The 17,297-nt window shown below is 47.9% G+C and overlaps 3 protein-coding genes across 3 annotated transcripts in view; 2 read left to right on the top strand and 1 right to left on the bottom strand.

The window, feature by feature from the left end:
* CDC25C (cell division cycle 25C) overlaps window positions 1-999 on the bottom strand; it is a 37,117-nt gene extending 36,118 nt beyond the window's left edge. Inside the window, exons 1-2 of the mRNA XM_008572793.1 lie at window positions 854-999; window positions 432-637 (exon numbers count right to left, since the gene is read on the bottom strand). Coding sequence (XP_008571015.1) covers window positions 432-625 — 194 coding nt within the window. The 5' untranslated portion in view covers window positions 626-637; window positions 854-999. The remainder of the gene's footprint in view (window positions 1-431; window positions 638-853) is intronic.
* Window positions 1,000-2,679: 1,680 nt separating this feature from the next.
* LOC103590543 (oocyte-specific histone RNA stem-loop-binding protein 2-like) lies at window positions 2,680-4,951 on the top strand. The gene is made up of 6 exons (XM_008572792.1): window positions 2,680-2,720; window positions 2,823-2,927; window positions 3,562-3,714; window positions 3,853-3,976; window position 4,182; window positions 4,840-4,951. The coding sequence occupies exons 1-6, from the start codon at window positions 2,680-2,682 to the stop codon at window positions 4,932-4,934; spliced, it is 519 nt and encodes a 172-aa protein (XP_008571014.1). The 3' UTR covers window positions 4,935-4,951.
* A 489-nt stretch (window positions 4,952-5,440) lies between these two features.
* On the top strand, window positions 5,441-17,090 carry FAM53C (family with sequence similarity 53, member C). The gene is made up of 5 exons (XM_008572791.1): window positions 5,441-5,768; window positions 9,192-9,421; window positions 9,817-9,874; window positions 12,382-13,166; window positions 14,093-17,090. The coding sequence occupies exons 2-5, from the start codon at window positions 9,344-9,346 to the stop codon at window positions 14,354-14,356; spliced, it is 1,185 nt and encodes a 394-aa protein (XP_008571013.1). The 5' UTR covers window positions 5,441-5,768; window positions 9,192-9,343; the 3' UTR covers window positions 14,357-17,090.
* The last annotated feature ends 207 nt before the right edge of the window (window positions 17,091-17,297 follow it).

Raw genomic sequence — 17,297 nt, 5'->3', positions numbered from 1 at the left:
GGGGGGGGGGGGGGGGGGGGGGGGGGGGGGGGGGGGGGGGGGGGGGGGGGGGGGGGGGGGGGGGGGGGGGGGGGGGGGGGGGGGGGGGGGGGGGGGGAGAAGGTGGTGTTATAACACCAAGGTCAAGGGTTCAGATCCCATGACTGGCCAGCCGCCAAAATGTAATATAAAATAAACTGACCAACTCATACAATGCAATAGTTTTTTTCCCCAGACATCATATCATTTGATTCTCACAACATCCTAGTAAGATAGGAAGAGATTATTTCTATGTCACAGAACAAAACACTGAGACTCAAAAGGATTACACAGACAAGGGCAGTGACTTAAACCCTGATCTTTCAGCCAGGATAATTAAGAAAACAAAAAACAAACAAAACAACTGCTTAGAAAAGCAAAGAGATAAGGTGTAAAAATAAAAGCGGATTTACCCAGACGAAATGCTTAGGTTTGCAGAATCACCAAGGACTTTGCCCACTGGAGTTCTAGGGAGATCTGGACAGATGGTAAAGGAAGTGTCTCCCTCCAAGAGCAGATTTAACATCTTCCTCTGACTGGACCTAAAACTGGGTCCTGAGCCAGGGCTTCCCTCCTCTCTTGCGGATGAGAAGAGTTCTGTAGACATGCTATCCAAGCTCTCACCAAGAAAAAACAAAGCCAAGGTAGGAGAAGAACGTCATCTGTATAGGTATATCATAGACTGTTCCACTTTCCCAACCTCCTCCACCCTTTCCAGACAAGCGGACCAGTATTGGAGGCTGGGCATCCCCAAAGGGTGAATCACAACCTGGCTTGAAGGTTAAATCGAACTTGCCGGAAGCGGCTTGGCCTTTTCATTGGAACCTGAACTTACCGAGGAGAGACAACCTCAGGACTTCAAAGATGGAATGAATGGAGGACTTAAACTTGTTCGGGCCACACAGCTCGAGACTCCTGACCGGGAGGAACTCGGATCTCCTCAACTCGCGACGATGCCCATTCGGTCCTCTGAGCTTCCTTTTGCTGGGCCCAGACTGGACCCTAAGTGGACAGTGGTGTCTCCGTGATTCCCTGGCGGAGACGGCTGAGAGCTTACCTCAAGTTTGGAGTCTGAGACTTGCCTTCGGGAGATGGGAAAGTGGGTAGGATCGGACACGAGCAAAGACCCGAGCCGAATGAAAGGAGATCTGGCAACAAATCCGACTACAATTCTGCTCTCGATTGGGTAGACTGATTTTCGCCGCGGCTCTCGGCGGAAGGTGGAAGCGCGAGAAGACCAACAGCCGCAGGCTTTGGTCCTAAAATGTTCAAACCTTCCGCCTTCGCAATAACCTATTCCCGCTCGCCTCTGGGTTGCGTCAGCCAATCTCCGCGCGCGCGCCCAGTACCCCACACCCCCGGCCAATCGTTTGACTCGTACATGATCCGGGGGCGTGGGCTTGTTTGGAATGGGGTAAGATTTGCCCCACCCCGGGGCCACACAGGATGGCGATTGGCCCATCAGCGTTCTTGAGGTTGCTGGGTAAGCTCCGCCCCACAGGGAACTAGCGCACCATTGGTTCTCCTCCTGGCCAATCGCCACACCCTTCCTGTATTCTCTCTTTGGCGGCTCCACCAACCCCGGGAGATTTAAATTGCTCCTCGCTAGGGAAGACCATTTGCTACGATAACACTAGGAGAGATTAGTTTGGGTGGGAGGGTGCTTTAAGCGTTTCTTTTTCCTTGCTTCTTTTCCGTGTCGTTACGTGGACCTTTCCCTCTTAGTTTTGCTAGCCTTCTGCTAGGGATGGAGCATTTGCTGCCGGTGTGGCAGGTATTAGGGCAAGACAGGTGTGTGTGTGTGTTTATGCTGGGCAGTATTGCCCCCTTCCAAGAGCTTTCCTTGTCCAGAGTCCCTTTTAGTGCGTAACATCTCAGAGACGCTAGGTTTTGTGGGTAAAAAGAAATTATTTCAGGTAAAATAGGGGAGTTGAATCATCTCTTGGCATAATCCTTATCGCAGTCCAAACTTTATGGAAACTTGAACATTAACTAGGTGACATTTATAAATTCTTCATATTGAGGGTTTGCTTTTAAATAATTATGCGGGGGTGTGTATAGATGAGACTAGATTGGCCATGAGTGTTGGGTGATGGGGGGGGGGGTCTGGTGCTTCAGAAACTTTAATGTGCATACTAACCACCTGGGGATTCTGTTAAAGTGGATTCTGTATTAGTAGGCTGGGTTGCAGCCCAATATTCTGCACTTCTAATAAGCTCCCAATTGATGTTGATGCAGCTGATCCTGGGGACCATACTTTGAGTAGCAAGGCATTATGCTATACTCTCCAGCGTATATTTGAAATTTTCCATAATAAAAAATGTTTAAAATAACTTGGAAGCTCTTTAAAACGCAGCCCACCAAAATGATGATTCAATAGATCTAGAGTGGGGCCCAGGAATTATCAAGGCCCCTAGGTGCTACCCATGTAGATGGCTTGCAGACCACACTTTGAGAAACGAAAGTCAGAAATGTAACATTTATCTTTGAGAAACAGTAAATCAGAAATACAACCTTTGTCTGATGTCAAGTTCTTCATGGTGGTAGTAACTGAGAGGTATGGTGTAGTCAGCTGATTTTCATTCTAATACCCGTTTCATCTGTAGAACCTGCCTCCCCAGAAAGAAGGTGTGTGAAGAGTCTTTGTCTTCTAGGATAGAGATGGTGAGTGTGGGAGTCAGCACAGAGTCTTGCCATGCCAGGTAAGTTTGAAAATCATGCTGGGGATTCAGGAAGTGTGGGATGAGTTGATTTCTGCTTTGATTATAATCATGCTTTGTGGGGCACTGTATACTTCCTTGCAGGTGGGAAGTAGAGACAGATGAAGTTGTCCTGCAGCGGCGGCAAAAGCAGATAGATTATGGCAAGCGCACACCTGGTTACCAGTGCTTTCTGCAGCAGGTCCCCAAGTGAGTGCAGTTGTTTGTGGTTACAAGGGTATCAACCAGGTGAATTTGGTTCAATGTCAGGTAATGGAAAGATACTAGAATCTGAGGGCTCTGACAAAGTTGCAGCATTACTAAAACTAATTTTCCTGCAATCTACTAGCCCCCAAAATAAGTTTCCAAGATTTTCTTATATGGAACAAGATCATACGTGGCCCATAAAACTTTTTAAAGCTGTATCCATGTTTCCTAACATGGTTGTTTTCCTCCCAACTATTTTTACTATCTCTATGCCTCCAGCTGACTTGGTTGATTGCAACAGACTTGACTGATTACATGTAAGTTTGCATGCATACATACAAACTAAATGTGAATAGGTAGAGTTATTTTAAAGTGAAGTCAATACTGACTTTTATATCTTGACTTCTGAGAGAGTTGGAATATATCTAATTTACCATTCCCAAAAGAAAGACTATTAGGGAGGTGGGAAGTTTGGTGTTTAATCTGATTTGAAGATTTAGTTTTTCTGTTGGATTAAGGGCATTGATCCTACATCATTCTTGGGGAATTCCTATCTAAGCTCCTGATTTACTGTGATAAGCAGTGAACTGTGTCTCTTCACCTTTACTTCAGTCTCATCCGTATTTGTCGTTGCCAGGGCACAACGACAGCCAGGATTTCACCCTCAAACACCAAACAAGAACAGGAGGTATAGCCGTCGCTCCTGGGATGCCCAGATAAGGCAGTGGAGAAGAGCCCTACATTCCTGGGATCCTCCCAGCCAGCCTCAGCAGGGCAGGGGGACTGAGAGGTGTGTTCACTATTCCTGGTTCCTTCTGTTAGTGGGGGTTAAGCTTTACCTCTCCCCACTTTGCAGAGGTCTAGCTTTCACTGAATGAAAAGACTGGGTCTGAATGTACATATTCCTCTGACTCTGCTGCCTTCCCAGGCAGGGAATGGAGAGTCTCTTAGAGCAAATGGAATCCACCCCTTTGGATGACCTCCTGGATGACTGGCTCCAGACCCTGAAACCCTCAGAGAATGTGGATGGAGGGCAGAAGAGGGCCCAGGTAGTATCCTTTGCTGAAGCCCATTGGAGCAGAGTAGCAGAGTGAGAGATGGGGTCTGAGCCATGAGAAGACAATTAAGATGGAGTTCAAAGTAGTGGCCCAAGAACAGAAGAATAAAAAGGGGGCAGCAGGAAAAAATAGCAGGATGCAAGTAAAAAAAAACAAAAACAAACTTGAGCTGGCTGGCCAGCTACTCAGTTGGTTAGAGTGTGGCCTTATAGCAGCAATGTCATGAGTTCAGATCCCTGGCCAGCTTCCTCCTCTCCCGGGGCCCCCCAAATATTAAAAACTTGAACTAAAAGTGGCATAAGGAAATTTAACTATGGGCAGGAATGTTGTGCTGCAATGGGGGCTATTTTATACTTAATGAAAGGGAGTGTAACCTTCCTTTGAAATGAGGCCTGAAACCTGCCTTGCAGGTAGGTTGTTTCAGTTTCTTTCAATGTTTTGCAAAGGAGCCAATACCAACTTCTTTTACTCAACCTTTTAACTTTAGTAAGTATGGCTAATAATAAAAAGAGGAACAGCCTAGAGCTTTAGAGTCTGACTGCTTTTTGATTCTGCTTTTGCCTACCACATGGGCAGTCACTTAACCTCTTGGGCTGCTTCATCTGTCAAATAAGGAAAAGATTTTGTTTCGTTTGGTGATAAGCAAAAATGAGCCCATATTTATTTAAAGTATATATAGCAAGGTGTTTGACACATAATACATACATTTATTGGAATCCATGTCTCCTATACCTCATGGCCCCTGCCTCTGCTCCTTCTCTTTTGCCAAGGGGAAATGTGTAGTGCAAGGTAAATCTTTTCTCCAACCTCTATTTTCTTGATTAGTACCTCACTTTTCCTCCACTCTTTTGTTTCAGTTTGCAGATTGCTGGCTCCCGCCTCCTCCCTTCCCTGGCTCAGTGAGGAAGATCTCCACCACTGGCTCTACTTTCTAGCTGATGACATTTGTTAAAGAAAATGTCTTTCAGGGGACTTGCTGCTAAGTGTAATGATTACTTGCATTACTACTATCCAATCAATTAAAAAAGAAATCTAAAACTGCCCTACAAAGAGATCACAACGCAAAGGCATTGTTTAAAACATCTCCTTTTTCTATTTTTTTGCTTGTCTCTCTGAACCACCGTTAATGCTGGCTGAAACTCAAATTTACATAAGAGCCCGAAATGGTCTATTCAACCTCCTCACCTACTAACGTCTACATTCAGTTTCTTTAAAAAGGACTTAAACTTTGGCTGAGGTGTGAGATGGTGGCAGTGGTGGAGACAATAAAACGTGGTTTCCTCTGCCTGAAGAGGAAATACAGCGCTGTCAACATCTTTTCCTCATCTCCTTGTTTCTTCCTTTCCTTTCTGTCTTAAGAAAAGCAGTCCAGCTGTAACCACCATACTCCCCCCCACCCCCGCCCCCACGCAAACAACTGAACCGCCTATGATGTCATAATCACAATCCCATTACCTCATCCTGCTGGGGGGGGGAGAGGGAGGGAGGGCGTAGCGGGAGGAGAGGGAGTGAACAGCCCTGGGCCCTCCTCAGCTTTACAAAGTGTTCTCGCTGAGGGTAAATTACAGAATCAAGTGAGAAGGGCCTTGCAACCGTTTTAAGTCCTGCGCTTATAAGGTTCGAGCCGATCCGGCAGCTGGAAAAGGGGCTCCCGGGACTCAGAGCAGGCCCTGATCGGCGTTTGGACTACACTTCCCAGCAGTCTTCACGCCGCGGACCGGTCCTTTGCGGGGGGCAGGGGGATTCCTTCAGAGAGGTGGCGGTAGAAGATGAGGAAGGAGAGCAGGTGAGAGCCACCGTGGCTAATTCTATTACGCTGTTCAGACCTAGTGGAAGGCTGCAGTTGGGTCGACGTAGGAATGGAAGGAATGGAAGGCGGGAGCGGTGGCTTTGTTTACGTTCGTCCGACATGGCCTCCCCTGCGAATTCCAAGATATGCCTCCAACTGGGCCCGTCCACCTTCTGCGATAATTTAGAGGGGGTGACTCGTTAGTGAAGAAACCACCCCATCCCTAAATCAAAGCGCCAGGCTTGTTCCCGACAGTACTACCCGAGGAAGACTTGGAGAGAGAAACCACACGGGGCTTGGGCCTCCGCGGGCGGTTCAGGGGGATTCTACGAACCGAAGTGATTCCCCAACTCTCCTCAGGGGCCGGTTGGTTCGCGCCGGCGCCTTTTAAGGGCGCCGTGGGGCGAACGGAGCGCTCAGAGCTGCTCTGGCCGCGGCCCTGGGAGCTAGAGGAACCGCGGTAGGTGGCGGAGGGCAGGTGGCGCTGGGGCCTCGGGGCGGGCACGTCGACCGTCCCTCCCTCCCTCTCTCTTTCCCCTCCCCCAGCCCGTCCGCCCGCACGGCCGGGCCTCGCAGGCCGCCTCCGCGGGAAGAGCACGGGACCCGGTGGGGGAGGGGGTGGCGGAGTCCTAAGTCCCAGACCCTCCCTATCCCCTGCGTCCTGAGTTCGCTTCCCGCGGCCAGATGATGGAACCTGAGTGGGAAGAGGCGGTGGCAGCCCCCCTGAGCGAGCCCTGGCGCTCCCCCAGGAGCCAGCGGACGCCCCGTGCCCCACCCCGCGGGAATAGGCAGGGCAGCAGAGGGAGAGGTTGAAGATTGGAGGGGGCCTAGCCTTTTGCTTCTTCATCGGGGTGGGGGGAGGGGTACTCCCCACTTGTCACCCTAACCCCACCAGAACCATATGGAGGAAGAGTAGTCAGGTCCCCACTTACCTGTTCGTTCACTTCCATGTCTCTCTCCTGTTTTCCTTTAGTCTCTCCCAGAGGTGTGGGGCTGAGACCTGGGGGGAAGGTCCCCAGGGGATTTGTGACTTTCTCCCCCTTGGCCTGACTTGATCCTGGGTTGTCTAGGTTTCAGCACAGCTTTAGCATCCCTGAAACACGAGTGTCAGGGGTTACTGCCATGCAATAGGAGATGGGTGGGAGTCCGATCTTTATTTTAGAGGGCTGCTGGTGGAGGGAAAGCCTGGACTCTGAGAGTTAGGCCTGGTGGGGTTGCGGGGAGCGCCTAGAGGCCTGCTTCTCTGTGGAGGGTTGAGCCCCGTGCCAGTTGTTAAGCTGAGAAGTTTTAACTTGTTTAGTGAACATTCAGGGCTGTCTGTACCCCTCAAACAAAATGGAAGGGGAAGGAAGGCGGAAAGAGAAGGCTTCTTACTCTTTTTTCAATGCCTGCTTGAGAAAGAGGAGGCCCCTTGTGGAGCTGGTTTGCCTTCTTTTGTGTCCTGGTTTGATTCCTTATGGCTTCCGTTCTGTTCCCCCTCTCAGCCTGGCCTGTTTTAGAAAACTCAGGCTGAGAGTATCAGTTGCGTGGTGGTGGTTGCATTGTTCCAATTACCGCTGTGTGTGGCCACATCCCAACAATTAAAATGCAGAAAAACACAAAATCACTCTCTTCACTTGATCCTAGAGAGGGCTGGGAGTTTGCTGTGTGTCCAGATGCCTCATGAAAAGCTTGAAAGAGTTTGCTTCACTCCCTGCTCCTCATGGCTGGTCTGCCTGAGGCCTGGAGTCTATAGGGTAAAAGCCTATAGTTAGGTTCCCTCTCTGGTTCATCTTTGAGGGCAGAAATAAGAAACCAAGAGCAGAAGTGATATAAACTTTAACTTCTCCCACAAGAACATAGGGGAAGAAGCTAAAGGGAGCTCTCAGGAAGCTGGAACTTTGTTTAGGATGGTAATAATAATTTTGCATGAAAACAATAGTTAACCATAATGATGATTGGCTTCTACTGGACCTTTCTTCCGAAGAACTAGTACATCCAAGTGTATTTCTTTGCTCTTCCTCGTGACCTCCCTCTGAGGTGGGAATGAGGTAGAGATGATTCCCTCTTTTTTGTAAAGTAGAGAGTAATCTGCCCTCAAGGTCACAGAAGGAAGAGAACCCTCTTGGGCTTCCCTTGTGTGCAGGTGAGGGAGGACGGCATTCAGCCAGAGAGATAGACCCTATTGCCTTCTTCATCTTTTTTTTTTTTTTTTTGCCTTTTGTCTTTTTCCGTGTCCGGCAACGGACCGCAACCCCCAGTGTCGCCCCAGTACCGGACCGGGACCGGCAACGGGATCGCAACCCTCGGTGTTGCTCCCGGGCCTTGCTCAGCCAGTGAGCGGGAACCGGTCTGTATGTGGGATCCGAACCCTCGGCGGGAGCGCCGCCACGCTTCCCAAGCGGCGCACTATAGCAGTGCGCCACCGGGCCGGCCCAGCCTTCTTCATCTTAATGATATCATCACTTCTGGAATTCTGAGGCTTCAAAGAGCAACAGACAGGAGGGATGAGAAACAGCAGACTAGGTTGACTCTGATTTTTACAGGCCAGATGGTATGCTTTTGTACATTTTGATATTTCATGTTATATCATAACTGCAACAGATCAAGATTATTCTGCCCATTGTATATATGGGTAAACTGAGGCCAAGAAATGTTAAAAGATTTCTCAAGACCGTCACAGAAAATTGGATTAAGATTTTGATTTCTTAATCATTTGCCAGTGCTATATATATTCTCTGGTGAGCTAACAGCCTGCTGGACATTTCTGGGAGTAGGCAGAACAAAATCAAGGAACTAGGATAACGTCGTCCTCTTCCCTTGAGCAAGGCTGCTCAGGCAATTGTGTGGGCTTGAAGCCTGGTCTCTGATAAAGTTGGTTTGTTTCTATCAGAAATTGGCCAGGAGAAAGAATCTTGATTAATTTTATCCATGGTCTTTGAGTCAGATCAGGCTAAAAACTTAGTTGAATGAAGTCATGGAGTTATTTTTAACATCTGTAGAGCTGCTCCTCCTTGTTCTCTATTACTATTTCTGTATTTTAGAAGAAGGGTATCTCTCTTTGCTTCTGACTGGAAGATAAAGAAAATATTGGACTGATCAGGATAGAACTAACTCTTAGGGCATTTCTCTCTCACTTGAGCTGCTTTCTAAGTGGTGTTGGTATTCTGGGTAGAAACGGCGGAGCATGAACCAGGTTAGGAGTGGCATAGAGATTTCAGCTTGCTTGCCAACTCCAGTTTATTTTACTGGATATCTGGAGTGCCAAGTTTAGAATGTTTCTGAGGCTGTGTTTAGGCTTAGGAAAGAGTTGTGACCAATTAATGATGTCTGCCAGAGGCCTGGCGTAGGGGTGCTGTGTTATGTGTGCCATGCATTTTCCATCTCTGGACCAGGTACATCTCTAATATCACTTGGGGCTGGTCCCTCTGTAATTGGCAGACTCAGCAGGCATGACTGGAGAGGGAAGTCCCAATGGTGCTAGAATGGTGCTGCAGTGGCAGAAGACGGCTCACGAGTGAGGTCTGGAAGAACGACAGGGAAGACATCCATCATTTGCTCCAAAGTGTGCAAGTCAGATCCTGGGGAGAATCATGATAACCCTGATCACTGAGCAGCTACAGAAGCAGACTCTGGATGAGCTGAAATGCACACGCTTCAGCATCAGTCTGGTAAAAGACCAGTCTTCCTGCTTCTCCACAACCCCCTCCCCCTTTTTTCTGAGGCTGTTGTTGCTACTACTTTACCCTTGTCCTGTGCTGTATGAATCATGGTATTTGTACTGGAAGAGCCTAAGAAAGGCTCAAAACCCAGCCCAAAAGGAAGGGGGCAGGGATTTTTCCACCGATAGAGAAGGGACACTGAAACTTGGGTGGAGAAGGGTTTGAGATGTTAGAAGTTGTGGATTGTTTTACTCACTAACTTTGGGAAGACAAGAGGAAGAGAACATGTAGCAGTCCCTAACATCACTATAGCCCATGAATTGCAAGGGAGAACAGAAGAGGATGTCCTAGAAATATCAGTGTGTCCTGAACTTGAGTCATGATAGATATTCTCTCTCTCTTAGCCTTTGCCTGATCATGCAGACATCTCCAACTGTGGGAATCCTTTCCAGCTTGTGTCTGGTAAGGCATCATATGTGTGTTTGTATATGAGTGTATGTCTGTGCTTCTATTCAAACATTTCTTTCATTGGTTTCCAGTGATCAGAGCTAGCTAGCCTACCTCTAGAACTTTTTTGCTAGGGTCACCTTCTAAGATTGGCATCTGTCTCAGTTTTACTGCCCCAGCATGAAAATTATCTATTTAGTTTGCTCTTATTCTAGCCTTATGGGAACTTTTATAATCTAACTTTTTTGAATAGGTGATACATTCACATGGTTCAAAAATCTTATTATTTATTTATTTATTTAGTTAGTTAGTTATTAAAGATGACCAGTAAGGGGATCTTAACCCTTGACTTGGTGTTGTCAGCACCATGCTTACCCAGTGACCTAACCAGCCATCCCTATATGGGATCTGAACCCTTGGCCTCGTTGTTATCAGCGCCACACTCTCCCGAGTGAGCCATAGGCCGGCCCCCAAAATTTAATTTTTTTGGCAGCTGGCTGGTATGGGGATCTGAACTCTTGACCCTGGTGTTACCAGCACCACACTCTACCATGTGAACTAACCAACCAGCCCCTCAAAATTTTAAAATAACAAAAAAAGATTATACTGAAAAAAGTCTCCTTTCTTCTCCTGTCTCCTGTCTACCCAGTGCCTACCACCTTTCTAGAAGTAACTCTTGTTATTTGTTTCTTCTGTATCTGACTGTAATTTCTTTATACAAATAGAAGCAAACATAAATGTATATATTTATCCCCACTTTAACACACCTGTTATATAGCTGGGAGATTTTTATTAGGAGATCATTCCCTATGCTGAACATTTCCTTGTTTTATATAGCTGCATATTGGTTAAATAAAACCAATCTCCTATTGATGTATATTTAGGTTATTTCTAGTATTTGTTATGACATAAAACTGTAGTGAATAGCCCTGTACATATGTCATTTTCACATGTAAAAATATATTTGAGGTATAAATTCCTTGATTATGGATTACTCAGTTAAAGGGCTTACGATTGTGGGAACATTCAGATGGAGGCACACTAGTGGACAACCAGAACTTTCTAACCCATGCCGCATGTTGTTGTTTTTCTCTGGGATACTTAGCAGGAGAAGTGAGTGGCAAAAGCATCTTCATTTAATCTTTTCCTCCTATTTATTAAATACTTGTTGAGTGCTAGGTATTGGTGCTGTAAGTACAGAACAGGACCCACGGTCCCTCCCCTCATGGAAGAACTATTGACCAAATAGAGTCAGGTATGACTTTTGCCATCATCAAGTGTGACTTTATATACTTGTCATTTGGTTCAAATATCCAGCCCCTACAGAATTCTAGCCATCTAGCCAGAGGAGCTTGGAGAGCCCCTTTGTCCTTTAATGAACTGTCTCCCAGAAGTCACAATTTTGGTTGGAATGCAGTAAATGAAGACCATTCCTTTTAGTCCATTTCTCCTTCCCCTTGGTCCTCCCATCTGTTTAGATTTAAGAGAAGGCCTAGGGGAAGGGGATCAGAGTATGTGGGTGGCCAGACACAAAGGAACAGGAGCAGCACAGAGTTTTAGGTTTTCCCAAGCACAGGTTCTGCCATCAAAGGCCTTTCCCAGCCTGTGTACTCTCCCTAGAAGTAAAAGTGATCTCTTACCTGCTCAATTATCTCTTACTTCAGCCTTCCTATCTTGGTGCTGTTGGCACATGAGAAAGGGAAAAGCCAAGGAAAGAGCATAAGCCTTCTTTTCAGAACAGTGGGGAAGGGGGTGCTGTTTGGCAAAGTAGGGCTAGGTGGTGTGGAGTGAGGGATGAGGAGGGCACACACATAGACATATTTGTTTCTCTTGACTTTTTTTTACCTTTGAAAGGGAGTGGCAGGCAGTACAGATTGAGCGCCCCTAATCTGAAAATTAGAAATCCTAAATGCTCCAAAATCTGAAACTTTGAGTGCTGAAATGATGCTCAAAGGAAATGCTCATTGGAGCTTTTTTTTTTTTCTTCCCTCCTCCGGTGGCTGGCTGGTACAGGGATCCGATTCCTTAACCTTGGTGTTACAAGGCTGAGTTCTAACCAACTAGCTAACCGGCTAGACTTGCTAAGGTCATTGGGACATTTTGGATTTTGGATTTTCAGATTAGGGATATTCAGCTGGTAAGTATAATGGAAATATTCCAAAGTCCTAAACACTTCAGGCCTCAAGCATTTCGAATAAGGGATATTCAACCTGTATCTGAAATATGTTTTCGATTCCAGGTGATTTATCACAATGGAGGCAGTATAGCACTGTAGTTAAGAAACCTAGCCTTGGCATGAGACAGATCTGGGTTTGAATCCTTGCTTTGTCATTTGATTGCTACGAGATTTTGGGCAAGTTACTGAACTTGTCTCATCTGTGAAATGGGGATAATAATAGTATCTACCTCATGAGGTTTTTGGAAAAGCTCACATAAAGTGCTCAGTACATTGTGTGACACGTAGTAAACTCAAAAAAATGTAATCTATTATTAATATTATTTTTATTATGAATGCCTTCCAGAAGGTGCTTCCTGGAGGGGCCTGCCTCACTGTTCCTGTGCTGAGTTCCAGGACAGCCTCAACTTCAGCTACCACAGTTCAGGCTTGAGCCTACACCTCAGACCACCCAGTCGGGGAAGCTCCCCACCAGAACAGCCCCTCTCCCAAGTCCTAAGTCCTCAGCCCCCAGACCCAGAAAAGCTTCCTGTGCCCCCTGCCCCTCCATCCAAGAGGCACTGCCGCTCACTCTCAGTGCCCGTGGACCTGTCTCGCTGGCAGCCGGTGTGGCGGCCTGCCCCCTCCAAGCTGTGGACTCCCATCAAGCACCGAGGCAGTGCTGGAGGGGGTGGGCCGCAGGTGCCTCACCAGAGCCCCCCGAAGCGGGTCTCCAGCCTCAGGTTCCTCCAAGCTCCCAGTGCCTCTTCTCAATGTGCCCCAACCCACAGACCCTCCAGCCCTCCTTTCTTCAGCTTGGCCCTGGCCCAAGATTCCTCTCGACCCTGTGCCACCTCTCCTCAGAGTGGCTCCTGGGAGAGTGATGCCGAGTCCCTGTCACCTTGCCCACCCCAGCGCCGCTTCTCCCTGTCACCTAGCCTGGGCCCACAGGCAAGCCGCTTCTTGCCCTCTGCCCGGAGCTCCCCTGCATCCTCCCCAGAGTTGCCCTGGCGACCTCGAGGTCTCCGCAACCTTCCCCGAAGCCGCTCACAGCCTTGCGACCTGGATGCCCGCAAAACTGGGGTCAAGCGGCGCCATGAGGAGGACCCCCGGCGTCTGCGGCCTTCCTTGGACTTTGACAAGATGAATCAGGTAGGACCAAAAAGACTAGGGGAACTTGGATGGGAGGTGGGGGGGTGGACTCTGTTCTGTCCCCACTTTTCAGCTATCTAGCTCCACGTCCTTCCAGTAGGGCCTCCCCTGGAGCTCTTTTCTGTCTGAGCTTTTGCTAGGGTGACCTACCATCCCAGTTTGCCTGGGGTTGTCCAGGTTTTAGTACTGAAAGTCTTCCATCCTGTGAAACTCCTCATTCCTAGTGGTTCCAGAGAAACTGGGGTAAGACCCGTGTTAAATCTTCCAACAGGGATTCCAGATTGTCCTGTTAGAGGCACTTTCCCTCTTTTCTGAGAATGCATAAGCATCAAAAGTCCCATTTTTAGTGCCCCACTTCTCTTTGTGCTCAAGGCTGGCTTTACTCCTTGCCCTTCACTGCTTCATGTGGGTCTGTGAGGGATTAAGCAAAATGGGCTGTTACATCACTCATCTGTTCAAAACATGTTGGTTGACTTCCTACTGTGAGTGCAGTTGTTGTATGCCACTTTTTTCATATTCTTCTTTCTAGACCACTGGGTCCTAAACCTCTTTGAGGATTTATTAACTTATTCATACAGTCATCCAACCATTCAGCAAACATTATTGGATTCCTAATACATACTTGACTCTGACTAGGCACTGGCAGCACAGAGTAATGAAACAAGCAGATGATGTTCCTACCTGCATGGAGCTTAATAAGTGAACTTCTATTCTTGAACCTGATGGAAACTATGGGCTTGTTCCTCAGAGAAATGTGCATGTACCTAAATTTTCCAAATTTTATCAGGGAGTTTACAAACCTTATCCTAAAGCCTAAGATTCCTGCCTTCAAGCATAACTGAGAGGGACACTTTGAAATATATCTTAGGACACTCTGGGAAGTTAGTATCTTTCTTTGTTGCTTACCTTTGCTTTTTGTTTGACAGAAACCATACTCAGGAGGTCTCTGTCTCCAAGAAACAGCCCGGGACGGCAGCAGCATCTCTCCACCATGGTTCATGGCCTGTAGCCCCCCACCCCTCTCTGCTTCCTGCAGCCCCATTGGGGGTTCCTCACAGGTGCTGAGTGAAAGTGAAGAGGAGGAGGAGGAGGAGGGGGCTGTGCGGTGGGGGCGGCAGGCGCTGAGCAAGCGGACACTGTGCCAGCAGGACTTTGGGGACCTGGACTTGAATCTGATTGAGGAGAACTAAAACTGAGAGGCTATTTCCTGGGGCCACACAGACTGACTCTCTTATGGCTACTAACAAGTGTCGAGGCCCCAAGGCTGAGGGCCCAGCCTGGGAATGGGGGTGAGTGGAGGGCTCCGATTCAGGGCAGCCGGAAATCTTCTCACTCCAGCAAGCTCGACCATGCCAAGAGACTGGCCGGGACAAGATAAACGGAGCTGGTGGCGGGAGGGACAGCCCCAGAGCAGACCCTTCCCATGGCGGCCCTGAGTGTGAGTATCCCTGCCACCAAGAGAGCAGTGGGCAGGGAAGGAAGGGGTCTACTGACCCCACCTCGGGGAATTTCACTAGCCCCTTTGCTTCAAAGGGCACTTGTGTCTTAGAATTTGGCCAGGGTGGGGGGTTCAGTCAGCCTCCTTGGTGAAATTGTGTGAGAGTGTGTGCGTGCATGGGAGTGTACTTGAGGAGAGGTGTTTTTGCGTAGCCTTAGGGAAGGAAGGCAATTGCTCCTTAATAGCAGAGCATCATGATACCCCCAGGATCTTGAGTTTTTATGGGACAGCAGCCTTGTTCAGAAGTCAAGAAGAGGACGCCAAGTTTTCCTTTTTTCCAAATAGCTCTGGAACCAGGCTTGTAATCCATAGCATCACTGGCTCTGCAGAGGATTCTGTTTGGGGATACAGCTGGGTGTTTTAAGTGCTGTGACCTCAGCTAATGATCTTTTCCTCAGCATCACCCCCTCCTCACTAGATAGATCTAGCATTGGGTACTGCAGGGGGGTCGCCACATTCATTCTGAGCTGGCCTTTATTTCCCATCAGATTGTCTAGGCCGTACACAACCTGCCTCTCTCGCTCTCTGAGTAGATGCAAACACGTGGGTAACTGAGGCAGGATTGAAGGGCTCCATCTCTTCTTTTCTCCTCTACTGAGGGGACCCTTTTCCCCTCACCCTCTGACCTTTCAGACCTGTATTGGTCCCCAGCATCTATTGAGGCAGACCTATAGCAGAAGTGGCATTCAGTCCCCAGCAGACGTGGGTGAGCTCACTCCAGCACTGCCCTCTGGAAGCAGACTATAGGAAAACCTATTATAAGATCCAGGCCCAGCCTCTTTTCTGACCTGCTTGAGAAAGAGGAAGGGGTGTTTAGCATTTAATAGTTTGCTTGTCTTCCACTCCTGCCAGGAAATGTTTATTTGCCTCTAATTGGCCCTGAGAGACCACAGGGAGGTTGGGGCTCACTGAGGAATTGGCTGAGGATGTGTAAAGCAAAGGCTGTGAAAAGCAGTTGGGAGTTTATTGTTGTTGGATTGAATTTCCTTTTTTGTTACTCACCCATAACTTAAGCCAGGGCAGCAGGTACCATGGCCACAGTAATAGGTTTAAGGATTGCAGATACCTTGATAGGGCTGGCAACAGTAGAAATGCATACTGAAGCTGACGCCATAGTGGCTTGTGAAGTGTTGTCCAGCTTTGGTAAGAACAAATTGGACCTGCCCTTCGGGTATTTTTCTCTTCAATTTCTAGGGTGTCTTGGGACCCAATTCCTCATGTTAGGGAAGAAGACCAAGGTCTGCATGTTTTCTTCCTGGTGGAATTGAACCTGATGTTTTCTAAGTCTCCCACATGTTGGATCAGTGAGGCTTCAGCCTCCTCACCTCTACTCCAGAGGAGGTAGCCATGTCTTCTTGACCTTTTGGCCCTCAGAGGCTCTACCCTTCCAGGGCACCTCCCCATCTCCTAGCTGGTTACCATGTATTACTACTGGGCTACCAGGTCTATAGGGGTTTGAGAGAGGCTCTCTGGAGAATCCAGGGAAACTGTGAGCCCAGGAGTTGCCCATCCTTGGTTTCATCCCTCTCTGGCTCTTCTCCCTCTTGAGGCCATAATTTCCTGGTGCCAGCCTCTTTTCCTCCTGGGGTGTCCTTATCCCTGGGCACTCTGCTGCAGGTTGACTGTGCCAGCTTTCAATAGGCCACTGACAATGTCAATGGGGCCTCTGCAGGCCTAAGCTGAAGTGAGGGCAGTAATTCTGCCTCCATCTTTGCTTCCCCAAAGCCCTAGGGTACCATCCTTAGGGGAGAAAGTCTACAGTTATTGTATTTTAATCCCATTACTTTAAATCTGGAAAGTTAAACTAGTCAGGACTATCATCTTGCTTCCCAATCTAAGCATCTGTGGCCCTGGAACAAGGCTTTTGAAGAAGTTCATTTTGCTTTACACAATAGATCTGCTCCAACAGTTCTGTGTAAACCAAATGCTATTTTTCAATGCATTTGGACTGCTGACCATTTAAAAAGCAGCCTATGATTGCTTCTTTTGTAAAGCAGGCAACCTCCCTCTACTTTAGCTGTTTTGGCTATTTGGATTTTCACATATTGGGCTTACCCAGAGTGGAGCACACCTCCAGGGTTTGTGGCTGACACTGGGTAGATGTCTGCATCTGTGCTGTGTGTGTGGTGTGGCTGACCAGTAGGTGAGTATTCCTGCGTGTGTGAGTGATGCCACTCCCAGGCTGGTGCTCTCCTCCTGTGCCCGGTGACTGCCCAGTGGCAGCCCCGGCTGCCCTTCACTCCCACCTGCTGCCAAAGTCCCTGTGCTAATGGGATTACAAATACAAAAAGTGGAAAAATTTTTTCGTAAACTTTGTTTTATATTAAAAAAAAAATCCATAAGTCTGTATGTGTTAAACATGAGGTTCTGCCTCTGTGGCTGTGTTTGAAAAAATAAAGTTTTATTAGAATAATCCATTTTCCCAAACAACCTTGTGTACTATGGTGTCTTCTTCCCTACACCACAAAAAAAAGGCAAGGAGGAAGCAGGGAGAAGGCCACCTGTTTCAGCCCCTTCCTCTAAGATATGGCCAGGCCTTTCAAAAAGGGTAGTGTCTGGTCCCTAAACCCTTTGCTGGCTACCGCAGATCATATCCTATGGCTCAGGCTTCTGTTAAGGCCTTGGTTATTACT

This window comes from Galeopterus variegatus, unplaced genomic scaffold (assembly GCF_000696425.1).
Source record: "Galeopterus variegatus unplaced genomic scaffold, G_variegatus-3.0.2 Scaffold836, whole genome shotgun sequence".
In the NCBI taxonomy this organism is placed as follows: domain Eukaryota; kingdom Metazoa; phylum Chordata; class Mammalia; order Dermoptera; family Cynocephalidae; genus Galeopterus; species Galeopterus variegatus.
The sequence above is the reverse complement of the archived record's forward strand: the minus strand, read 5'-3'. Positions and strand labels throughout refer to the sequence as shown.